The 26,285-nt window shown below is 48.5% G+C and overlaps 1 protein-coding gene across 5 annotated transcripts in view; it reads right to left on the bottom strand.

Moving 5' to 3' along the window:
* Positions 1-26,285, bottom strand: part of GTF2IRD1 (GTF2I repeat domain containing 1) — a 174,956-nt gene that overhangs the window by 86,925 nt on the left and 61,746 nt on the right. For 4 of the 5 annotated variants that reach the window (XM_029912499.1, XM_024207724.3, XM_024207722.3 and 1 more), the window contains exons 2-3: positions 18,120-18,248; positions 9,230-9,371 (exon numbers count right to left, since the gene is read on the bottom strand). In XM_029912499.1, the coding sequence (XP_029768359.1) occupies positions 9,230-9,371; positions 18,120-18,248 (271 nt within the window). Of the gene's footprint in view, positions 1-9,229; positions 9,372-18,119; positions 18,249-26,285 lie in introns of those variants that run through there. The other variant, XM_024207723.2, reaches the window with a different exon arrangement.

Below are 26,285 nucleotides of genomic sequence, written 5' to 3'. Positions count from 1 at the left end.
AGGATTTCAAAGCACTTTGGACACATTAAATAATCCTTGCAACACCCTGGGAAGGATTGGGGGGCGGGGGGGGAAGCATCACTGAGACGCTTCAGCAGTGTCTGCATTTTTGGGAAATCTCCTGCTAATTAATTATCCCAGTGCAGCTCCAATGATGGCAACAAGAGAGAACACAGCAACGGAGACCGGGCGCAGGCAGGTCGGGACAACACTGGGAGAAAAAGGCCACTGAACACTGGAGTACTGACTGTGCTAGTGCTCACCCCATTGCCCATCACCAGGAGGCCTGGTGGGAACAGTACAGGGGGAGATTGCTAGTGCGGATAAAGCCACTCACCACCCTCTCATTTTAGTAACCAAGGTTAGAGCGGACATCGGACTCTCGGACCACCACCTATTTTCCATTACATGAGCTGGTGCAAGGAGCGTTGTGCTGCTGGCTGTGGACTGTGATTCTAGCCAAAGCGGCCGGGTGCCTGGAGTGGTGGGTTTGGGGATCTTACTGATTTGAATCTAAATAAATCCAAACTAATTAAGGTGTCACTCTGGCAACGAGACTATAACAAATGATTATAAGAGGCGGACGCCATTTTGTTTAGTGCACCAAAACAAATGGGAGGTTCACACACACCTGAGCACCATTCGGCTCTGCAGCGGGCGTTAGTGTAACATAAGCCTGAGAGATGAGCACATTCCTGCAGACACAGGATCGGAAATAAGAGATACTGGAGGGAAAAAAACCCTTTACACTCACTTAATCCATTCCTCAGCCAAAGCAGAACTGTTCCGTGGAGCGGAAGGACGTTCATGTTATTAGACAAGGGGCTTGTCCACACAAACATTTAGTCTGTGGCAAGCCGGGGTATAAATCTACCCTACCTGTCTACGTGGACTCTATCGCCCAGTTCTCTAGTGTACTCGGATCTACTCTTGTTTCACAGCAACAGGGTCCACATGGGCATTTAGCGCACATCGGGCTAGAATGGGGTAGATTTAGGCCACAGCTTGCCACTCTACGTGGTCATGAAGACAAGTCCTAGGACTCGAGACACCTGGGTTCATTTCTGTGTGAGCCTGGGCAAGTCACTTCATTTGTCCATCCCTCAGTTCCACACCTCCTTTCTCCCACTCTTTCCTTATGTTTTGTCTTAGGCAAGCTCTTCGGGGTTGGGACCATCCTCTTACTATGTGTGTACACACCTGGCACAATGGGGCCCTGATCTCAATGGGGCCTGTATGCACTACCATACTATAAATAATAAATAGTACTAATGATACAGTACCTTCTCCAGGGCGGTCACCCAGGAGACGGACGCACAAAGAGAGGTGACACAAGAAGTGTCTCTGCTCCCCTAAAAACACCAGGGGTGCGTGCATACACATCCGCACACCCTAGAAGCACTCAATACTTGTCAAGTGGGAAAAGGATGAAGCCAGTAGGAAAAGAAATGTAATTTTCCATCTTCTTAGAAGATACTAGAATAATAGGAAGTGGGGAGAAGAGAATGTGTAGCTATATATGGGGAGAAAGCCAACAGACAGCAGGACCTTTTCATGTCTTCCTCAGTATTTGATGTTCAAGCCTTTATTGTTTCAAAAAAAGAAGCTTTTCATGAAGTTAACTTAGAACAGACTTTAATGTTTCCAGCTGCATTTTACAGCTCTCTCAAGTTGTCTGCTATCGCTCCGATCAAGCTGTGCCAAGCCTCAAAACACTCCGTAGAAGCCTAGCACAATTCCAAAGTCATCCAACAGAAAGTACCTCAGTGATGTGCATGGGAAGACCAGCTCCTCAGGTCAGCACCTGCCAGTTTTGTTTGCACCGTCTGTCTGGGTCTCTTCTGCCTTCCTGAGCTCGGTGAGCATTCTGCAGCAACCCTGAGTGGTTTTTTCCTCTGAGGCATGGGCTGCCCTTTCTTTGCTGGCAAATACTGCACCTGCTTAACTGCTAAGAAATGCCGCAGCTGCTCATCACAAACTGGAGTAAAGGTTCTCTCCTTCTATACCCTTCTCTTCTTTTAGGCTGGCGTCAGTGACTTCGAATGGTGTTGAAGTCCCAGGGTTAACAGCTGCACCATCAAAAGCGAGCACAGAATGCATGCTGGGCTTCCACATTCCACACCAGGATTTGGAACAGACCGATCAGGAGCTTTCAGAGTCTTATCTGCTATTTCCAACACACCTGCTGCAGTTTTTAGCTGCCAGAGGAACTTCTGACATGAGAAAGCCGTCAGACAGAAATGCGGCCGTACAAATCCAGGAGGCACACACTCACCGTACAGACTGAGCGGACAATGCCCCCACCCACAAAAGCACTGTTTCTTTTTCCCCTGCAGTCCTCATCTCAATCAGCTCAAAACTGCTCCAGAAATTCGGCTTGCACAACCAGCCATCTCATCCCAGGCCAAGCAGAAGACCTGGGGCCCAATCCTCAGCTGGTGTAAATCAGCATGTTTCTCTTTTGACCGCAGTGGAGTTCGGCCTGTTTTCAGCAGTGACCCGAGGAGCCCCTAACCAGGGGAATGTGGTAATACAGCCTTGCTTGTGCTCCCAGTGAAGTCAGCGGAAAGACTCCCCTTGACTTCAATAGTGCAGGTGCAAGGCCTGCATAAAACTAAGACTCGGCTAGTAGAGCTACATGAAAATAGGTGGGGGAGGGGCCTCTCTGAGCCCCAGAACTTTACCTTCACACTCAAGATCCCGCATCACAATAGCTCTCCTTCCAACCAGGATGTGGGGAGGCGGATAGAGGCAGCTTCTCTGAAGTCCATCAACTCTGCTCGAGAAGGTTCAGGCCAGAGTGACCATCGGGCCAAAGAAGCGGATATTGAACAAAGCAAGGTCCTTTAAAGTCTTCCTCCTGCTAGTGAGTGCCCCTTCCATGTGCTAAGCCCAGAGCAAAGGGCCATGTCTGAGTCCCCAGTGGGGAGGGCCTCATCCATGGGATGGATTCTGATCTCACCAGCATGTAGTTCCACTGATTATTCCCTGCTTCTACTGCTGTACACGAGAGGAGAACTGGCCCTTTGCTTGTTGCGTTTCTTCCAGCAACATGTCTCACAAACTCCTTTGGTCTCTGAAGCATGGGTCTGATTTTTCAACGAGAATTTGCCTTTCATTAACTGCTCCGCACTTTAAAGTAAAGTGATGCTGGCGGGGAGTGAGTGGGAAGGGCAAATCCAACTGTCCAATACCACGGCACACAATGGGCCCCATGCTGGGCGGTGTGAGCACCCACTAGCAAATGCTGGCCACCTCGGATAGCCACAGCAACATTTACCACTCCATTTACATACATTGAGGAATGAACAACCTTAGCCTGCATTCAGCAGGAGAGAGAACAGCCGAGACTCTTGAAGGGCAGAGAGAACGGGAAATAAGGAAGAGAATCTGCCAGTGCCCCTGGACATCACACCCTGCAATGATGGAAGGGGTGGGCAGCCTGCATCTCTCCTCGAGACACAAGAAACACCTTTTGTTTACAATACGTTCTAGACAGTTTCATTAGGGCGGGGAAGGATGTGGGGGGAGATGCTCACTTGAAAAGTTTTCGGTTCTTTCTGCTAAGCAGTCATTTAAAGGTCACACCCTTCTAAGGCTCTCCCCTCCCGACTAGACATCAGTTCTCTTTTATGGACATTCATCTTTATAATTGCCAATTCCCCATAGTATTTCAGGAAAGGCTGTGCTAAATGAGCGTGCTCAAGTGAGGTCTGTGTGCTCAGAAACCCTGCTCAGTAGAGAAGAGGCTTCTTCTATCTTTCAGTGATGTCTGCTTTAGATTATTTTAGATCCTTTCTAATGGGGCAACTAGACTATAAATCAGAGGCATGTTCAGGGATGCTTTACAATGCCTGCCAGCTGGAAGAGCTTTCTCTAGTGGAGAAAAGCCTTGGCCCTTTAAAATTCAAGGCAGTTATCAGATTTCACCCCATCTCAAGCATCTGCCGTGCAGTCAGAACCCCATCATCAAAACTTTGTATTTCGTACCAGTTGTTATGGTTCCATTTTTACAACACAGGAAATTTAACGGAAGGGAGAAAAAGCTTAGATTAAACGTCAGGTGCCTTGGGCTGCCTCTATAAGGTAGATTTCAGTTTGACCTAATACAACAGTAGTTTATTATTTATGATTGATAGACACATTCACTGGCAGCCTTCAGGCAATGGGAACCACAGAATGACCCATTTGGTCTTTTAATATAGAACATTTAGCTTCCTACTCCAGACCATCCTATTTTTTACACCTTCTACATTACGCTTCACCTCTGAATCGGTCCACATACGTGGTGTGAATGGGATGTAGACCTGCACCTCTTTCTACATGCCTCATGCCAGGTGAAGGCTCACTTGCCAAATTAAAAAGCTTGAGACGGATAGTTATCAAAAGGTGGATTTCTCAGATTACAATAAACCAGAGTGAAACAGATCTCAGCCTTCCCACCCCAGAAAGAGAGAATACCAATAGAGGAAGGGAGAAATCTTCCACAAAGCCAAGTGCGTAAGTTAGATTAGACCCCAGGCACGCGTTGCTGGTACAGCCGGCACAGAGGCAGGGAATAATCCAAGCAGACGCTGACCCTGGCAGCTTTATAAGGCTAATATTTTCACGAGCATGAACTGTTCTTGAGCAATTTCTCCAACGGATTAAGCACAAATACAGTTTCCATCAACATCAGGCACACGCGCGCGCACACACACACACACACAGTTTATTTTTGCCACCTAATTTCTATTACACGAGACTTTAGTATTTAGTGCAGCCAGCACGTGCAAAAAAAAAAAAAAAAATCTGCTCTCCATTTGTGTCTGACTTCCTATCTCCCTCTGGAACCATCATTAGTCGTGAGGCGGCACAGACGCTCATTCCAGACCCAGGCAGGATATGTCCTACTTCAAAAATCCAGCAGCAGAGGGACAAATGGTTTGAGTTTAGCGGCTGTGTGCTGATGGTAGGAACAGATTACCTCATGTTTCAAGCCCCTTCCTTGCCTCACCACTCAAGACTGCACAAGGAGCACTGGGGGCAGAGCATCACGTCAGGGCAGGACACGGCAGCATCAGGCTTTGGGTGCATCAGAAGTAGCGCAACTGAGACTAGCAGCATCATGGGAGATGGGCAACAGGATGGGGCTGCGCCTTGAGCCACCAAAAGCCAGGAGGGAATGGCTGGTCTCAGTCTTGGGTTGGAACATTCAGCGTGGGTGGTGGGATCTTCTCGCAGCTGTGGGAGAGGAAGAGTGACTGACTCTCTAACGAGCGCCCTCACACCACCCTAGTAGCGACCGGAGGGCTTGCCTCACTGACTAACAAGTTGTACGTCATACAGAACGGCGGCCTGTTCTCTTACAATTATTTTCCCTGTAAGGCCACCCTAGGAGAGACAAACAAATTGAACTCTTCCCGCCAGGCATTTCCCTTGTTTTTGCAAGGAGATGAGAAAGTGAGAGCAAAGCACTAGCTTGTGTGCCAAAGACATCCTTCGCCACGGTGATCATGGGCTCAGAGACAGGAGATTTAGGTTTCCTGTTCATAGGCCTTTCGTCCTAGCAGCGGACGCTGGCCACCAGTACATTCTTTTACATTGCCTTCCCTCCACAATCCTTGCCCTTTGCATCACCTGCGGCAGCATTTCACCTATAGGTAAAGAATCATAGAATATCAGGGTTGGAAGGGACCTCAGGAGGTCATCTAGTCCAACCCCCTGCTCAAAGCAGGACCAATCCCCAGACAGATTTTTGCCCCAGATCCCTAAATGGCCCCCTCAAGGATTGAACTCACAACCCTGGGTTTAGCAGGCTAATGCTCAAGCCACTGAGGACAGAGCAGGAGAGCAGCCACGTTTGGAAAAAGGCCCCTGCAGGAAATGGCACGAGAAAGAGGGCAGGGTGTGGGGAGTTGATCAGCTGGCAAACTGTCCCCTGCAATAAACTGCACTGCCTCTGCAATATGCTTGCACTCCACTGGCTTGAGAAAGGAAAGCACTGACCTTGCTCCTTTACCGACACTGCCTGGCAGTGCATTGCCATTTCATCTTCTCTCTGGCATTGCAAGAGAAAGGGATAATGTCTCTTTCCTGTCCATTTATTTTCTAAGAGATTGTAAATCCACCGATCTGGCATGGATAAGTTGGGTCCCTTCCCTGCAGTGTGCAGAGGCGTACAGAGCCGTCAGTCATGAGCTGCCCTTTGCTACTGGCCTGCCCACTTCCTGTTTGCCAGAGTCCTCCGAAAGCCAAAGTACTGATCGTAACATTAACTGTGAAACTCTAAGGTAATAAACCAGGCACGCAACTAAAAACATGATGTCCTATGAAGGAAGGGTGAAAGAATTGGGTTTGTTTAGTTTGGAAAAGAGAAGACAGAGGGGACATGATAGCAGTTTTCAGGTATCTAAAAGGGTGTCATAAGGAGGAGGGAGAAAACTTGTTCACCTTAACCTCTGAGGATAGAACAAGAAGCAATGGGCTTAAACTGCAGCAAGGGAGGTCTAGGTTGGACATTAGGAAAAAGTTCCTAACTGTCAGGGTGGTTAAACACTGGAATAAATTGCCTAGGGAGGTTGTGGAATCTCCATCTCTGGAGATATTTAAGAGTAGGTTAGATAAATGTCTATCAGGGATGGTCTAGACAGTATTTGGTCCTGCCATGCGGGCAGGGGACTGGACTCGATGACCTCTCGAGGTCCCTTCCAGTCCTAGAATCTATGAATCTATGAATTTAGTCCGATTAGAGAGGCCAACACCCAAAAACTGAAACTGAGGGTGGATCCAGATTAGTGGACTTGCAATCTCTGAGAAAAGAAATTGACTGATAAGAGAAATTTTCTTCTCGAATTTAAGACATGCCCACTGACCTGGCACTGATGGGATGTGACTAGTGGCAAAGAAAATTCTGGTAGGAAGAAGATAATAGTGATAGAACATAATTCTGTTCTCGCGTCTCCACAGGAGCGAGTCCATTCATGCGCCAGAACACGTAGCACACACCTCCTGAAGGCGGCATCTGACGGATCAAAGTTACCATCAGCAGATTGTGGCCACCATACTGTGGCTCTCAAGGTTCCCAACTGCAAATGTCTTGGCCTTATAAGATTCTAAGAAAGCAGCTGCTGAGAATCAAGCTGTGAAATCTTTGAATATTTTCCCCTCTCCAACTTGTGATAGCAAATAGGGAGTTTGGTTTGCTGAATTCTCTGGTCCAATTTGGATAGATCTTTAGGGCTTTCATTTATGTCCAGGTTTTCTCTTCACTTGTGTTGGCTTGGAGCAGAAAGGAGGAAAGGAGAACAATTCTCTGATTCAGTGAGCTCGGCTTTGGTGCGAGCACAGGGGATGTCCTCAGTCCTACTTTGACTGAAAAGCGCAGAATTGTTTTGTGATAGATACGGCACCTCGCCCAGAAATTCTCCTAGCTCAAGTAGCTTAGGACAAAACTATTCTTAGAGACAAGGACGGTGAGGGAAATCTCTCTTACTGGAGTCGTGGACGACCTTCTGTTGGTGGAAGAAAAGCTTTAGAATCACAGAGCTCTTCTTCAGGTCTGGGAAAGGGAACCAGAGTGTCACAGCTAAACAAAACATGGGACAGAACGTTACGCAGAAGGGGTTAACACATGTTGCAAGAAACCAATTCAAATGAAGTGGGCAATTAACCCCTCTGCAATCAGAGGACAGAGGAGGATTAGGAGGTTACAAATTGTTGTGATGAGCCATAAAACCAGCGTCTCTGTTGAGACCATGATTCTAGTGTCTAGCAGAGTTATGAATGTAAGTTGCCAGTCTCACTGCAAGCTATTCCTAGTCATTCTTGAAATGGGCTAGTGCCACCAACTGTTTTACCCGTATGCTGGCTTTCCAAGACCAGGGCTATACATGCAATTAACAGACACAGTCTAGCCCAAAACCTTACAGCATTCGAAGAAGGATACCTTTTTCTGGTCCTGAGGACAGAGCCTTTCCCTAAGGTCCTTGCACCCTGTGAATGCAGCTCTTGAAACATACGGAGACAAGGCAAGAGGCTTACAGGAAACCTCAGGCCACCTATCTCAGCCAGGCCTCAGTGTTATGGTGACCTCGATCACTTGAGGAGAGACATCGATGTATAACCCTTACACCGAGCAGGCCTGGAGTGGGCTGCCATTTCTTTAACCTCTGGACCCAAAGATTAGCTCTATTTGACCATGGTGTCAAAGAAAGAGAAAGGAAAATGAACAGGAGTACTTGTGGCACCTTAGAGACTAACAAAGGAAAATGTCTCTCTTATGATCCTGAAACAAGTTCCACGGGGGCTGAATCACAACACAACAGGAGTGCTGCCTACACCCTGCTAGAGAGGTCTGTGGAAGGAATTGAGTCTTTAGTGACCTCCGGGGAGGTGGGGGGAGGAGAGATGGCTGTGGCTGGGTCTGCTGGCTCAAGACTGGGAGGGGTCACCTGCTTTCCCAGTGTCCATGTCACCTCTTCAGTTGCTACGGTGGTTTACAAGGACATGCTGGGCCTTGGCACAGATAACACAGACAGAGGAGGATGGCGTAACACTTATCTCCCACTCTCTTCGCCTGGTTCTCCGTTTGCCCGCAGGTTTTCCCTTGCCGATGCTAGTGTCTTGCTGAGCCTCTGGGATGGGGACCAAGACAGCATGCTCAAGAGCGCCTGCATCGTCATTCCACCCGGGGACCTCGCCACTCCGCAGGCCGACTTGCACGGGGTCATGGTGGGGATCGAAAGGGAAGAGAACAAACATTTCTTCTCATGCCATGCAGGGTAAGTGTTTTGCCAGTGCCCCTAACCAATAAACACCCTGGGCCTAATTCTCCTTTACGCTAAGGGCCCTTTATGGCAGTGTAAACGGGCCTCAAAGAGAGTGAATGTAATCGGCATCCATTTGAAGGCCTCTTTACACGGCCAGCATGGCACAAAGAAGCACTTGTGTAAAACAGAATCAAGCTCACAGGGAGCTTACAGTCCTACACTACAGCCACCAACGGAGAAAGGCAAGCCGTGACCAACAGCAGAGTCTGCCTCTGCTGACTACAGAAAAGGGGCCCAAGCTATCCATCAGTGGCCTTGCCACATGGAAAATGAATGTCGCACAATAAAGTAGCAAGGAAACCAAATACATCATTTGAATTTGCCACTAGCATTCTACATTCACCTCAGCATCACGTGAAAAGTGCTCTTCGTTACCAAGCGTGGACTTGGATTCTAACCCGCACCAGGAGGGTACTTACTGCAGAACTTGTGAAAATCCATTTGCAGTTCTTTCCTTGTGTTCATAAAGATTCTCCCCTTCTCTGTCCCAACCACATAGGTACTTTCATCGTGAACTGCAATGCAGGCTACCTCGGCGTTTAGTTTGGAAAGTGCGGAACACTAGGGAGGTGGGAAAAGCAGTTGGGTTAGAAGAGGGAAAATGGAAAAGCATCTCATGTTCTCACATGGTCATCTATCAATTTAATGTGTATTTACGGAGTTATCTGTATTCCAGATACACATTGTAAGTAGAGCCGGACGTCACTTTTCCCATGAAACATTTTTTTTTTTTATGCAAAATGACTTTTCAATCAAAACGAACATTTTCATTTTAGTGTAAAACTTTGTTTTTTCAGCAAACCCCCAGAAACACGTTGTTTTGGAAACAATTTTCAGTTTGGACTTAAAAAAAATTTTTTTAACCAAACACCAAACTTTTTTTTTTTTTTTTTAAAACCAAGAACGTCAACAGGAATTAAAAAAAACAAAACCCGGTTACCTACCTCTCGTAACTGTTGTTCTTGGAAAGGTGTTGCTCATGTCCATTCCAATAGGTGTGTGCGCACGCCACATGCACGATCATTGGAAGGTTTTCCCCTAGCAGTACCCATTGAGTCAGCTGTGGAGCCCCCTGGAGTGGTGCCCTCGTGGCGGTGTATATAGGACACTGCCGACCCGCCGCCTGCTCAGTTCCTTCTTGCCGGAAGACTCCGACAGAGGGGAGGTGGGTTGGATTTGGAATGGACATGAGCAACACATCTCAAAGAACAACAGTTACGAGAGGCAGGTAACCGTTTTTTGTTCTTCGAGTGCTTGCTCATTTCCATTCCAATAGGTGACTCCCAAGCAGTTTCTCTGGAGGAGGGGTCGGAGTTCACCTGGTTGCTGATTGTAGGACTGCCCTGCCGAATGCTGCATCGTCCCTCGCTTGTTGGGCGATGGCGTAGTGTGACGTGAAGGTGTGGATGGAAGACCACGTTGCCGCCTTGCATACGTCTTGAACAGGGACGTGCGCGAGGAAAGCTGCGGATGAAGCCGGAGCTCGTGTGGAGTGTGCCGTCAACGGCGGGGGTGGAACCTTGGCCAGGGCTTAGCACGTTCTAATGCAGGATGTGATCCACGACGAAATGCGCTGGGATGAGATGGGAAGCCCTCTCATCCTTTTGGCGATTGCAATAAAAAGCTGTCGTGACTTACGAAATGGCTTTGTGCGTTCAATGTGGAAGGCTAGGGCATGCCTGACCTCCAAGGAATGGAGCATCTGCTCTCTGCCAGTGGCATGAGGCTTAGGGAAGACGACCGGTAAAAAGATGTCCTGATTCACATGAAACCGAGAGACCACCTTGGGTAGAAATGCAGGGTGAGGACGCAGCTGAACCTGGTCTTTGTAAAAGTTCAGGGGGGTTCAGACGTAAGCGCTTTGAGCTCAGAGACCCTTCTGGCCAACGTTATAGCCACCAGAAAGGCAACCTTCCAAGAGAGGTAGGCGAGACGGCAAGTGGCCGGGGGCTCAAATGGAGGGTCCGTGAGCGTGGACAGGACCAGGTTGAGGTCCCACTGGGGAACGGGCTGCCACATGTGGGGGTAAGCCTGTCCAAGCCCTTGAGGAATCGGCCCACCGTGGGGTTTCTGAAGACTGATCTACCTGCTGCCCCTGGGTGGAAGGCCAAGATGGCACTCAGGTGCACTTTTATAGATAATATTGCCAGCCCTTGTTGCTTCAGGTCCAGTAAGTAGTCCAAAACTAGGGGAATTGGAGCTTCCTGCGGTGGGATACCCTTCTGCAGGGACCACACAGAAAACCACTTCCACTTTGCCAGATATGTGGCTCGAGTGGAAGGTTTCCTACTTCCCAGGAGAACTTCTCTCACTGAGTCCAAACATTGGAGCTCCAACGGGTTCAACCAGGGAGTTTCTACACCGTGAGGTGGAGGGACTCCAGGTTGGGCTGCTGGAGCTTGCTGTGATGAGGTCCGGGCATAAGGGAAGGGTTACTGGTCTGTCGACCGATAGGCTTAACAGCGTGGTGAGCCAGTGCCGGTGGGACCACGCCGGTGCTATGAGGATCAACAAAGCCCTGTCCTGGCGGACCTTGAGGAGGACTCTGTATGAGAGGGAAGAGCGGGAACGCATAGAGCATGTGACTCATCCACGTGAGGTGAAAAGCGTCCACAATGGAGCCCGGGCTGTGGTTCAGAAAGGAGCAGAACTGCTGGCACGTCCAGCCTGAGGAACATGGTGCGGGCCAGGGCCACATGCACCTCTGCTTGTGCTTGCGTCTTGGCCTTGTTGAGCCAGTCGTCCAGGTACGGAGGAAGGCTGCCACGAGTGCCATGCACTTTGTGAACACCCTGGGGGCCGTCGAGAGCCCAAACAGGAGCACCGTGAACTGGTAGCACTGGCCGCAAAGCGAAGAAACCGTCTGTGGGGCAGGATAACGGAGATATGGAAGTAAGCGTCCTGCAGGTCGAGGGCAGAGTACCTGTCCCCCAGATCCAGGGAAGGAATGATAGAGGCTAGGGAGACCATGCGAAACCTGGCTTTATTGATGAATGTATTGAGGTCTCACAGATCCAGAATAGGTCACAGTCCACCCTTGGCCTTGGGGATAAGGAAATATCGGGAGTAAAATCCCTTGCCCCTGAACTCCTGAGGAACCTCCTCTATGGCCCCTCAGAGCGAGGAGCGATTGCACTTCCTGGAGAAGGAGTTGCTCGTGAGAAGGGTCCCTGAAGAGGGACGGGGAAGGTGGGTGGGAACAGAACTGGATAGAATAGCCCACCCCATCAGGCTCAGAACCCAGCGATCTGTTGTGATCTGGGACCAAGCACGGTAGATGTGGGATAGCCGGTTTACAAAGGGAGGGTAAGGATCCAGACTGAGTCCTGGTGCTCTGTCCTCGTGCGCACCTTCCAAAGTTAGGTGTCGGCCCCGGGGGCTGTTTGGATGAGCCCTGACCTTGGCCTGAGGAGAACTGCGACTGGCACCTCCTATTATTCCTACCCCTTCTCCTGGCTGAGTCCTGCCTCGGGGGTCCGGAGTAGAAGCAGGAGGGAGAGGGGAGGGCTGGTGTTTGAAGGGCTTCCTCTGGGGTGTGGAAGTGTCGATTCCCAGGGCCTTCAATGTTGCCCTCGAGTCTTTCAGACTGTGCAAGCGGGTGTCCGTGTTCTCGGCAAACAAGCCCGCACAGTCAAAGGGCAGGTCCTGAATGGTGTTCTGGACCTCCGGGGGTATGCCTGAAACCTGTAATCAGGCACTCCATCTCATGACGACTGCCCTGGCCATGGTCCGAGCTGCAGTGTCAGCTGAGTCTAGGGCGGCCTGGAGGGAAGTCCTTGACACCACCTTGCCCTCCTCAAGAAGTGCTGCGAACTCCGGGCGTGAGTCTGACGGGAGCAATTCTGGGAACTTAGCTAGTGCTCTCCAGGAATTGAAGGCGTAGGGCTGAGCACTGCTTGCTGATTAGCAAGTCGACTTTATGGCCGAAAAAGGTCCAGCTTCTTAGCGTCCCGCGACTTTCGGGCAGGACCCGGTTGACCTTGCCGCTTTTTGTGGTTTGCGCCTCCACCACTAATGTTCCAGGCTAAGGGTGGGTAAAAAGGTGTCCGTACCCCTTCTGCGGCACAAAATGCTTCCTTTCCACCCCTTTGGCCATGGGAGGTATGGAGGCCAGGGTCTGCCATAGCACCTTTGTGGTGTTTTGTATGGTCTTTATAAAGGGCAAGGCTACCCTAAAAGGACCCTCCAGGGCAACAATGTCCACCACTGGGGCCGAGTCTTCTGGCACCTCCGCAGCCTGGAGATGCAAGTTTTGGGCCACCCTCCTAAGGTGGTCCTGGTGCACCCTATTGGGAGTGTGGTAGTGAAGGTGCCAGCCACCGCCTCATCTGGCTAAGAGGATGATGAGGCCTGTGGGACCAGGTCCTCCTGACCCTCAGGCTCTCTGGAGTCTGGCTCGGGTACGTCTGCCCTATTCGGGGCAGACTATGGCGCTAGTACCACATGGGGTGCTGGCTCAAGAGTTGCACCTGCTTGCGAAGACCCAGGGTCCTTGTCACCTGGGGGGTCTTCAGGTGCTGTGGGAGTATGGCGCGGCACCGACGTGGCTGAAGGAGGAGCACAGGGTAGGCCCAAGGAGGAGCTCAAGCTGATGGTAGGCCCAAGGAGTCCAAAAGGGCCACTGTACCGGCCCCTGCCACTGTGGGGGCCAGAATACCGCCGGCGCGTCCTGGAAGACCAGTACCGACTATGTCTGCAGATTGACGACTCATTATCAGAGTCCGACGAATAATCTGAGCCAGACCATGGAGGGGCGGAGCCCAACGGTGCTGGTGAACGGTACCACGGTGCTGGGGAGCGGCGCCGTAGCATCGTTGGCTTGCCCTGGTTTTGAATGAGTGGCAGTGCTGCCATTGGTGCCGCAAAAGGTGCCATAGACTGCACCCTCACCATCGCCGGTGCCGGGCCTTGCGCCGCTGCTCACGCCCGCAAGGCCAGGACTGTGCCATCATGGCAATAAGATCCGGCGCGGCCGGGAGATCAATCTCGTCCTCCAACTCCTCCCGAGTCGGGGAGTCCACAAACACCAGACTTGATGGAGCCCCTGGCAGGGCCGGAGTCAACAGTGCCGGGATCTGAGGGCCAGGCTGTGGGTGCCCTGACGTAGGATACACCCCACTGGGATCCCTGTGCTGTTTCCTGATGGGAGACCGGCCTCTGTCCACCTTCTTCTTATGCGGCACCGGGGACTGAGAGCAGTGCCACATGCTCGAACCCGCTTTGTGAGCCGGGCAGTGGTGTCGATGCTCCCTGGAGGAGTCTTTTTTCGGTGCCGCGGCGTCCTGCACCAAAGCCGGTGCGCTGTGCACTGATGTCACTGGTGCCGCTTCCGGTGCCGGCTGAGGGCAAAGAGCCGCTTCCATTAAAAGGAGCTTGAGGCAATAGTCCTGCTCTCTCTTCGTCCTGGGTCTTAAGCTCCTGCAAATGGAGTACTTCTCGGTTTGCTGGCCCTCACCCAGGCACTTAAGGCACGATGCGTGCGGCAAGCCCTTGGGCATAGGCTTCCCACAGCGTTGGCAGGATTTAAACCCCCGGAGAGCGAGGCATACCCCGGTCAGGGGAGCTGGGGAGGGCGCCACTCTAGGGTGCTCCACAGCCAACCCAGCGGGTACCGCTAGGGGAAAACCTTCCGACGATCATGCACGCGGTGCGCACACACCTATTGGAATGGACATGAGCAAGCACTTGAAGAACAGAACAAAACATTTGCTAAAATTTCCTGTGAGAAAGAATTAACATATTTAGTCGGTTCTAATTAAAAAGAAAGAATTGCAGGGAACTTTTAGTTCAATGACAAAATATTTGCTGGCTAGCAGTCAAAGTCTTCATCAGTCAAGACCCTCTCCTTCTGTATTTAATCAAAACAGAAATTATGGGCTATTAGGGTCTCTTATCCACCCATTGTTCCTGACAATATGTTTCCAATGTTGTTGTTAATTATTTGTATTCTTGTGCCATCTAGAAACCCCATCTGAGAGCAGAATCATATTGTGCTGTGCTGAATAAATCCATAGCAACAGATGGCCCCTGCCCCCAAAGAGCTTACAATTTAAATAGACAGAGCAGAAGAACCAAAATTTTATTATCCTCATTTGACAGTGAGGGGAACTGGGGTACAGAAAGACTAAGTGACTCGCTCAAGGGCATGCAGGATATTTTGTGGTAGGGCCAGAAGCTGAGCCCTCCCCTTCCAAGTTCTTTCCCCAACACCAGCCTCTCTCTATTGGATTTCGAAGTGACTTGAATTGAGGGGCTTCCACCACTTCCTTCGGAAGGCCATTCATTATAAATTTAAAACTCACAACCCAGGCCACAATAGATTTCAAATGGCACGTGAGATTCCAAGGCAGTTGCCATGCACCAATGGATCAGATACAGCACTTCCAGGTTTCCCGGTTTATTAGACCGCCCCTGTTCAGTTACATGGAAATATTTGTTAGAATAAAATTTTTAATAATCCTGCTAAAAGGCAGTACAAATAATTTCACACATTGGCTTGGCTTCCTCTGAACGGTGCACCTCCGTGGAATGCTGGGGTCATGCTCATGTCCATAACACTTTGAGCTACACAAACTGTAGGTGTGCATGGGGGACACATCTGGTGCTTTTCTGACTCTATTTAATGCCAATTATAGCCCACGTATGCTCCTTCACACTGTCTCCTAAGTGAGCCCCACACTCTTGAAGAAATCTTTGATTATTACCATCAAGTCTAAACCCAATACGAGAAGCTAAGAGGCCCCAACTCTGTGAAGAGAGACCCTCCTTGTCTTGAGATTAAGGACCAAGTTCAGAGGGAAGTTTAAGGGGATAAAACACAATCCAGTGAAGTACTCACTGAACGCAAAGGAGTTTCCACTAGGGATTTTGCTTTTGGTCTTGGGAGCCTTACATCTGATCTGACAATGGCTAGGCAGGTGGTGAGCCAAGACCTCCTGTTTATAGTACAATAACTTGATTGCTTTACCGTTGCCTCGTCCTATTCCTTCCCACCCCACCCTGCATCTTGTCATTATCCAGACTGTAAACTCTTAGGGGCCGGGGCCAGGGACAGTCTTTTTACTGAGCATCTGTACAGCACCTAGCACCATGGCTTTGATCTTTGACTGGCATTCATAGACATTACAGCAATACAAATAATGAATGGGTTACCCATTCTTCCTTCCTCCTCAGCATTTACACAAATTTAGACTCCCTGAGACTCTCACCCACTTAAACCTCCTATCACACCAGCTCTGAATTTGGCCCAAGGCTAGGGAATTTTTTAGATAGGAGAATTGACATGCTAAGTGGCTGGAAGACATGGGTGTAGCAGGAAAAGCAACTAGAAGGAAGCTAAAGCCCAGTGTAATTAACACTTTCTTCCGGCTCCTCAGAATGTAACTATGCGAGCTTAGATACTCGGAGACCCAACTCAAGTCTTGTACACTTAGGGTACGTCTATACTTACCTCCGGGTCCGGCGGTAAGCAATCGATCTTCTGGAATCGATTTATTGCATCTTGTCTAGACGCGATAAATCGATCCCGGAAGTGCTCACCGTCAATGTCAGTACTCCTGCTCCGCGAGAGGAGTACACAGAGTTGACGGGGAGGGCCTGCCTGCCGCGTGTGGACCCGCGGTAAGTTCGAACTAAGATAGTTCGACTTCAGCTACGTGAATAACGTAGCTGAAGTTGCGTATCTTAGTTCGAAGTGGGGGGTTAGTGTGGACCAGCCCAAAGTCACACAGCCTCTTATCAACGTGCAACATAGATTGCCTTCTTCATCACCTTTGGACTTGGTTCTCAAAAAGTGGATGGATCCCAAGTAATGGGAAAGAATTCCTTTTTGGGGGAGACATGAAGAGGGTAGGATAATGATTTACCATCAGTAAACTAGAAAAAGCTTAGTTGGGAAAAAAAATCCCTTTCATGAAAACAGCAAGAGGTACATTAGCTCATTCAATCAACTAAACTAAACAACAGTCAAGGGAAAAAAAATATAAAATGGAATAATGAGTGGGATGGATATGTATAAACCAAGAATTCAAATAATAATTAACTCCAAGTTCTTTTTTAAATTTTTATATGAAACATACATAGAATCGCACTCAAAAGCGTACGTTAAAAACAACATTATTAAGATTCCAAAGACAAGCATTCAAAAATGTTAGGAAATGCCAGAATTAAGGTTCCTTGTGCAATTCTTGCACGTGCGTGATCATGTAATGAAAGATGATAACTATACCTCCTTGTGCATATGCAGTAGGCTTTTTGTGTAATATATATAAATGGCTAAGCTCTTCAAAAATGACTAGTGATTTTGAGTGCCTTGGTTTTCAGGTACCTATATCTTAATGGGGCCTTGAGGTGTATGTTTAGCATTTTCCGGAGGGAAACACAAATATAGATGTATACACACACAATCATAGTTATATAAAAATTAACTATAGTTGGATTTAGATGGGAGGGATATTTAATTCATCACATTTTACTACATGTGTGAGTAAACACACACACACACACACACACACACACACTTTTCAGTTAAAAATAAGATTAGCTCTGGCCCAAGAAACTTATCCAGACAGTTATCTTGTTTATGTAAGCAAGGCTGACTTGTGCAAGATTTCTCCAGAGAGTTTTACGTCAACAGACATGAAAGTTATTTTCTTTGTTCTTGGAGATCAAAGCCATTGTTATCATTCCCTTGTTGCATAAAAGCTCACCACAACAGTGGTAAAACATCAAGAAAAATAAATTCAGTTGGTACCAACATAAATATTAATAGGAAAACAATACACATCGCGAGATTAACTGGAGCTGACTTTAGGGCCCCTCGGATTGTCAGGGTGGGCATGTGATTTTCATTTCACAGCTCCAACAGCTCGATGGGCTTTACTGCAGCAGAGTACAATTTGATGAACTCAATATCCTTCCCATCTAAATCCAGCTCTTATTCAACCCAATTAACGTAATGTAAAATGAGCTGCTGGGTGGCAGAATGGTCTGGCGAAGCTTTCAGATCCGGAGCCTCTCCTATGATTTCAGGGGCTGTCAAACCCTCTCAGGTTGCTGCAATATCATTGTGAATCATCACTTGAAACGAATATGCCCCATTTGTTTAGCTAAAGTATTGGGTTTCATACTTGGGTCCCTGTGGCCCATTGGAGAGGGCTCTAATGTGCATCAGCTGATTTCAGAACCTATCCTTCAATGTTATCCTGAACCGTGAACAGATCCTTATGGGTGTGTAACCACTACACACACAGAGCCCCCCACCCCGCTCCCCCTCCCCCCAAAATCACCTTTGCAAGCAGCCTCACTCACCATTGAATCTAAGGCAGAAACTAAGCTGGTGATGATTTCATTTTTCTGATGAAAAACTGTATTCCATTGGTCAGGTCTGGAGTTATTGGGGGACCCATTGGAGGGCTTCCCCGTCAGTGCCATATTCACCTGAAACAATAAAAAACAAGACAAATGTATACCTTACCCACTACTTTTGCAGACGCAGTTGCACCAGCTTGGCTGACACCAAGGTTAACCCACGGATCTCCAGAGCTAAGAGTATGAGTGACTAGCGCAGAGGTCGGCAACCTTTCAGAAGTGGTGTGCCGAGTCTTCATTTATTCACTCTAATTTAAGGTTTTGCGTGCCAGTCAGACATTTTAACGTTTTTAGAAGGTCTCTCTCTACAAGTCTATAATATATAACTAAACTATTGTTGTATGTAAAGTAAATAAGGTTTTTAAAATGTTTAAGAAGCTTCATTTAAAATTAAATTAAAATGCAGAGCCCCCTGGACTGGTAGCCAGGACCCGGGCAGTGTGAGTGTCACTGAAAATCGGCACGCGTGCCATAGGTTGCCTACCCCTGGACTACAGACTGAGCTAAAGAGCCAGGAGCAGCAGAGGAGCACTGTCAGACACTCACCTCCTCAGTGGATGGGGCACAGAGGGGGATATGTAACACACACTGGTCAGCAGGGCTGGATTAACTCTCCTGTAGGGCCAGGACTATTTGATTTTGTGGGGCCCCTGTATACAAGTCTATTTCCTGGGAGGGAGTTTGGTGCAGGTCAGGGCTGGGGCAGGTGTGCAGGAGGGCGTGCAGGGTCTGGGAGGGAGTTTGGGTGCAGGAGGGGGATTCTGATCTGGGGCAGGGAGTTGGGGAGGAGGAGGGGGTACAGGGTCTGGAAGGGAGTTTGGTACAGGAGGGGGCTCTGGGCTGGGGCAGGGGGTTGGGGTGCGGGAGGGGGTGTGAGGTGCAGGCTCCAGCCGGGAGGCGCTTACCACAGGCGGCTCCGGGCTGGCAGCGCAGCAGGGCTCAGGCAGGCTGCCTGCATGCCATGGCCCCACGCCATTCCTGGAAGCGGATGGCTGCTAGCACATCTCTGCAGCCCCTGGGGGGAGGGGGAGTTCCCACTGGATGATCACAATGGTCCCTTCTGGCTTTATAATCTGTGAATTGGGCTGGGTGCTGAACAGACCCATAGCAAGAGAATCGCTGGCCTGAAGAGTTTACAGTCTAAATTGACAAGACAGGCAAACAGAGTAGAAAGGAACACAGAGAAGGGAAGGGACTTGCCCAAGGTCATCCAGCAGGTCAGTGTCAGGCCTAGGAGTAGAACTCAGGTCTTCCGAGTCCCAGTGAAGTCCAGAGCCCCCTCCACTGGGCCACTCTGGCTTGCAGCGAGGCAGCAGGAAATTAGCAAGCTGGGTGCTCGTTTTCAGTGTAAACCTCATTACCCGAAATCCCTGAATATTACAGTGCTGTGCTCAACAGCTTTTTTACTATTATTAAAGGGACACAAGGAATCTCTGTGCACGTGACGGAAACCACAAGTGGGGAAGCCAAATGCGGCACTGCCTGGGTCAAGAACCCATGAGAACTAGTTATCTAGGGGGGCAGAGAAAAAGCAGACGATTAGCATTTGCGATCCAGAAGCCTGACTTCGATTGAGAAATGCTGATCACCTCTAGTGGAAAGCATTAGCAAGCAGTTCTGTTATTGTGGGATGCAGACTGTCAGATGAAACTGAATGAGTCAGTTAAACCAAGCAAAACTGGGTCATCTCACTCCTTGCCGAGGTACAATGTGTCAGGCAATCAAATCTGTACTCCTCACAAGTTCATTCATCTGCTAAAAACCCGCTCGGTGTCTTATTTTCCTGCATGCCAGGCTTACTGTACTGGCCTATATTTTATTTTACTGTACATGGTGAGAACCAGTTCCAGGCACCACTGCATGGAAGCAGGGAAACTGAAAAGAGAAGCAATTAGAAAATTCAACCCGTGGGGCAAGATGCCCATATGCAAATTATTTTACTTCTATCAGAGACAGAAAACCAAAATCATCACAGAACTTTGCAACCACAATCCAACCCTGACCCCACATGGTGCACCTTCTAGGCACACAGCATTACCAAGCTTAGTTCCTGAGAAAAACCTCCCATCACTTACTGCATTGTCTGCTCAATGCGGCATCACAAGGCCAGGTTCTCTGCTTCATCACGTTCACCCTGGCTGCAGTGGAACACAATGGATATCAGGAAGCCAGATAACAGCTCCTGGATTCTCTGCTCAGCCCACAGTGGAGGTTAGAGAAACCTAGGGGCTGCTCTAACATTTGCCTGCTGGCAAATCTCCCCCCTGAGAATAGTCAGGAGATTTTATGTTCCTCTCTCTCTCTCTCTCTCTCTCTCTCTCCACTTTCTGCACCTGAGCTTTGGGTGCATCGCTACCTATACTAGCATTGTGTGGGAGTCCCAGATAGGAAAATGCAGCAACTCTCGGCTCTCTTTTGCATGGCCTGGGTGCATAAAACAAGGGGAAGGTGGAGAGGATTTGCTGCAGAACATCTATCTTCTTGCCTGCCTCACATATACAACACGTAACAGAACCCATGATCGAGGCTTGGATCCATTTAACCAAACATTCCTCAATAAACATGTACCGTGCGATGAAGCTGCATGATGGAAACAGATGAAAGAGAAAGAGGGACAGAGCTTCTCGCTAGACTTCGCTTTTAGACATAGCAATTCTTGCATCGATTTAAGGAACAAAACAGTTGCCTCCCACATATCCTTCTAACTACGTGAGTCACCGTTACCATATTGAATTATGGAACTAAGAGAACCCTTCTGTGAATCATTAGGTTAATACTCAGCGATGAAAACCTCATCGGGGGAGGACGGGAAAGAGAGGGTGGAATAAACATATATTGGCAAATATAACCATGAAGCAATCTGAATTTTAGCACCGAGAGTAGAGCATTAGGCTTCCAAATGGGAGAGAATCTTCCTATAGGGACTGGGCTGCCATTTGGTTTCTCCTTCCTACTGTTGCCTTCATCATGTGATAAACTTTTCCTGAGGAGGGTCCTAGCAGCGGGGGTCTCTGCCATTTGCTCCCAAAGAAAGGAGGCTCTTATAGAGAGAGACTTTGCAGTGAAATAATTACGCACTGCCAGGGCCAATTTCAATATACAACAAGGGTCTTTCATTATTAGAGAGGGGATAAAGGGAATTACAACCATGCTCTGAAGTACAGCTGGAACATGCAAAAAAAAAGGGGGGGGGGAATTATTATTATTTTTTAAAGTGCCACCTTAAAAAGAGTCACCGCCTTAAAACAGGGCTTTATTGGGACAAGATTTGATTAGAATAGAATTCCATTCGATTTGCTTTCTCCAAGAAAGCTCCATGACAGCATGAGCAAAATGCAAAGCAGGTGTAAACTCTGGCGGGTGATAAGACCAGAACTCTCCATCAGTCCCACGGGGACAAGGAACACTTACCAATGGGGTCATAGGCTTGACTTTTCAGCAGCAGCACAGGCTGGTTCTTTCGGTTCCATTAGCTAATGTGATGGCACGGAGATTGGGGGGGTTATTACCAGGGGCGGCTCTATGTTTTTTGCTGCCCCGAGCACAGCAGTCAGGCGGCCTTCGGCGGCGTTTCTCCGGGTGATCTGCCGGTCTCGCGGCTTCAGCGAACCCACCACCAAATTGCCGCCGAATCCGCAGGACCGGCGGACCTCCTGCAGGCACACCACCGAAGGCTGCCTGACTGCCGCCCTCACAGCGACCGGCAGGCCGCCCCCCGCGGCTTGCCGCCCCAGTCACGTTGCTTGCTGCACTGGTGCCTAGAGCCGCCCCTGGTTATTACTTGAGGGTCACCATAGGGTCCAGATTTTTCACAAGAGGTCAGCTTCTATTTAGGCCCCATAGTAAGTGGCTGGATTTCCAGCACGCTTGATGCTTAGAACTTCTGACAACCTGAGCACTCCGGAAAATCTGGCCCTTATCTGGGTCTCTAAAATGGAAGCGAAATTCGTGGTAAAATTCAGCACAGACTATGGTAGGCCGAGCTCTTGACAATCTGTCTCGAGCTGCGAAGAGGGGCTAAGAAAAATTAAAGTCCTTTCTTTATCAGACTCATCATCGGTGTCCCGCTTCCAGTCAGGTAGAGGTAACTTATGAAGCAGAAACAAAATCCTGCTCCATAAAAGATACCTGGCAAGCTATAATAATGCTCTGTAGTTCTATACAGCCTTCTGACCCACTGCTTTGCCAATATTCACCAGCTTGGCCTCACAACATCGCTGGGTGGTATGGATGCATTTCCATTTAACAGATGCAGAAGTGGTAGAACGGGGTCCAGAACCCTGAATTCCTGTCTGTTGGTCACACACTAACTGCTAGATAATGCTTCCTACACAGAAACTCCAGTTATATCAATGTGATGTTATTCAAATAAAGCCACAGACAAATTTAACATCCACCTCATCTTGGTAAACGTCAGCAAAACCAGCCCTGAAAATCAGAGACAGTAGCACCCAGACATCTAATTTTAACCTCCCTCTTTCAATCTAAGCAGGTGTGAGTTGCAGTGAGGTTTTGCTACAGAGAGAGAAGGGGTTTTTAAGTTACTTTAAAGCCCTTTTGTAATACAGACGCTCCCCAGGTTACGCAAACCCGACTTATGCAAATCTGGACATACTACATTTTCTTTATTCCAAGCTTTTGATTAAAATCCATATGAAGTTATATCAGTTGTGAACCCAAGAGTCACTTGATCCAAATCCACATGGCTGTACAGTGCTGATCCGATAGCATGGCCTCTCTCCACCAGGGGGGCTGGAACCATTTGTAAAGTGGGGGAGCTGAGAGCCATTGAACCAAAGTGTAAACCCTGTAAGTACTGGAAACCAGGGGATGCGGCAGCACCCACCACACCCCTAGCTCCAGCACCTATGCGCTCCACCCTACCAACCATCTCTCATTTGCAATCCAGATGTCAACACTCATCTCCAGATCACCCACTTGTTAACATTCTCAAACAAGACCTTCATGCTTTCTCCCATGCTGCCCTGCATGCTTGGGAGGAGCTCCCCCAACAGCATCCCCGAAGCCACCTCATTATCCTGCTCGGAAACGTTCCCTGACAATGATGCCAGCAGTTCCCAAAAACATGCCAGCAGTTGGGCCAATGGTGTGCAGAAACCGCGGCCTATCACGCTGACCAATATTGTGTCACTGTTTCCTTGTACTCCGCCGTCTATCTGTGTCCATCCGTTGTCTCTTGTCAGACCTAGATTGGAAGCTCTTTGGGACAGGGACTGGCTTTGTGTTCTGTGTTTGTACAGCACCTAGCACAATGCGGTCCTGGTTTAGGACTAGAGCGTCTAGGCGCCATGATGATACAAACAAACGAGTTCATGGAGGCAATAAGCACAGCATTACCGAGAGATGCAACACTCTCCATACAATCCGCATGGCCATGACTACACAAGCAAATCAGATGTGTTCTGCAATCAATCAAAGCTCCCACTTGGGTTACCACACAACCAGCTCAATCCATCTAAAAGTTGTTAAACTGTGTCTGCATAGGAGTCAAATGAAAATACACATTTATTTTTACCCACTTAGGCAAAACCTGTAGACAGACACACCTGGCTCTGCTTTAAAAAACAAACTACCCCCATCACCACAAAGAAGCAGTAGAAATAAAAATGAAGTACTTCTCCACTACCAGCATTTAGCATATTGGGCCTGATTCTCCTCTCCCTTACACTGGTATAAATCAGTAGTGACTTCACTGGCGTCACTAGAGCAACACCAGTGTAAAACTGGAAAAGGGGAGATAAGAAGCAGGTCAACCATTTGCACTGCAATTTCTCAGGAAGGTCTCCGATATGTACAGTAGGGGTGGCTTCACCGGTTTGGGGAACAAAAGATCACTGCTGACCTTCCACCCCACCCCACAACCAAACCAAACTTATTTGGGGTTTGGAAAAGTTTAGTGAATTCTTTTCATTAGTCTCCTATTTAGTGTGTGGCTAAAACACTTCTGGGATAATAGATAGGCCTATAATTAGAAGAGCTGAAATACCACGCACGCATGCCCACAGACAGACAGTCCTTTGGGTCATTCTGGCACAACCAAAAGCAGGAGGTACCAGAAATCACACGAGAGGCCTGCTCTTCTAGCCTATATATGTAAGCCCAAGAGCTGATATTGTTGGGTGTTTTTCAGAAACAAAACTTCCCAAGCTTCTGAGGTTGGCCCACCACTAGTTTAAAGTTGAAGAACATCCAAGCTGGGAAGACCATGAAGATGCTGCTTCACCTCTGTCCTCTGTGTGTCATGCCAGTTTCCAGATCTTTGCACCCCAATGTTATAGACAGAAAAGGACTGGTAAAAAGGTGCAGATGGCAGACCTGGGGACAGGAAGGAAGAAAAGGAAAGTAACAGTAGGCAAAGAAGGAGAGCAAGAGTCATGGAGGGGCCTGGGCAGTGGACGGATCTGGAGCGCTGAGCCATGTATGAATACAAAACTGCAACCACATTTTGAATTGCCGGGTAATAATTCCATTTTGGGCTTCGGGCAACGGGTAACAAATCATGACAGCAAAATCCCAGACAGAGTTTCAGCTCTGCAACTCACATTTACCCACTCCTCATTCAAGATGCAGTTCCCACTAGGAGCTCTAAGAGGGCGAAGGGAGACTGAAGCAGTAACACAAAAATCAGGAGAGAACAAACTGGGGCAGTTTCCTCCTGTCACCAAGCCCCCAGGATGAAGTCACAAACATAAATCTATATTCCCCCCACAGTACTGCTGGATTGCCTGGTTTTACATGTTCTTACATCTCACATCCTTCTCGACTCCCCTTCAGCCCCGTGTGTGATTCTGAACCCACATGGTCCCAGCACAGTTTTCAAAATTAAGTGCAGCTCTATGGGAAACACTACTAAAACCTTCAGCGCTGACAGTAGCTGGGATGCGCTGTAATTGCAGCTAGGCTGACATGCCTTCTCCCATTCTCTCAATGGCCCAACCGTTTAAAATTTCAAAGCCATTTACTCTTCCAAAAAGCCATTCGAGAAGCAGCATCGGGAACCTTTTCTTTAAGCCTCTTCTTTTCATCCTGGCCCCTTGTTACCTTTTCAGTACTGAATAATAAAAAAAAGACTCCTGGTGATTATAAGCCTATTATGAGCTCCCTTCTATTATTACACTGTAAACACGGTGCTACTGAAACCAGTGTTCTGGGGGTCAGCATTTGGAAGCTATTACAAGAAGAAGGCAGGATATGCCTAGAGACCTCCTCTGCCATGGCAGAGTGTTTCATTCACTCTTAAAATGCCACTAATGACCTGCAAGTCATATGACCTCTAAGTCATATGACCTCTATTCTCTGCTGATGTAAACTGGCCCCGCATCATGGAAGTCAATAGAATTGGGCCAATTTATACCAGCAGAAAATTTGGTCCCATACATAAAAATTGCATCGTGTCTTACTGTATTTCAGCATCTACGCCATACTCTACGCTCCTTTATCCATCTGCCTTTAGCCACCTGTTGTCTCTTGACTTACACTTAGATTGGAAGCTCTTTGGGGCAGGTCTCCCCTTTTTGTTCTATGTTCGTACAGCACCTAGCACATTGGGGTCCTGGGCCATGACTGGGAATCCCAGGTGCCAACATGATACAAATAAAGAATACTTGATTCACAATTTACAGAAAGAGCAGACAAAATAGGTCATAAGGTGCTTTTTTAAAATCGGAGCAATATAGAACAATCCTTCTTTTCTCCCAACACTTGTCGGGCTGGTCTATTTCTGCTGTAAGCTCTGCCAGGCAAAGACTTGCCATGCGTATGTACAGTGGCTAGTGATCTCAGTTGCGGTCTTTAGGTGCCACTGTAATACAGAACACACCAATTTAGATGAAATTTTTCAAAAGCACTCAGCAGCTGGCCTTACTGCTCCTCCAGGAGTCCACGGTAAAACACCTGTAGCGGCAGAGTTAGGCCAAAGTCCCACCCTCGTAGCACACAAACTTTTGGCCCGTCTCAGCCAGCGTCCGTTTTTGCCAAACACAAGTGATTTCCTTTCCTCCCGTCTGGAAAGCTGTAGCTCAAAACAGGAGGACTAGCCTGTCAAGAGGATACAACGGCATGCTGATTTATGAAAACGCTGCTTAA

The sequence above is a fragment of the Terrapene carolina genome, unplaced genomic scaffold (assembly GCF_002925995.2).
Source record: "Terrapene carolina triunguis isolate 2854851 unplaced genomic scaffold, T_m_triunguis-2.0 Scaffold231, whole genome shotgun sequence".
Classification (NCBI taxonomy): Eukaryota; Metazoa; Chordata; order Testudines; family Emydidae; genus Terrapene; species Terrapene triunguis.
This window is presented reverse-complemented; position numbering and strand designations above follow the sequence as displayed.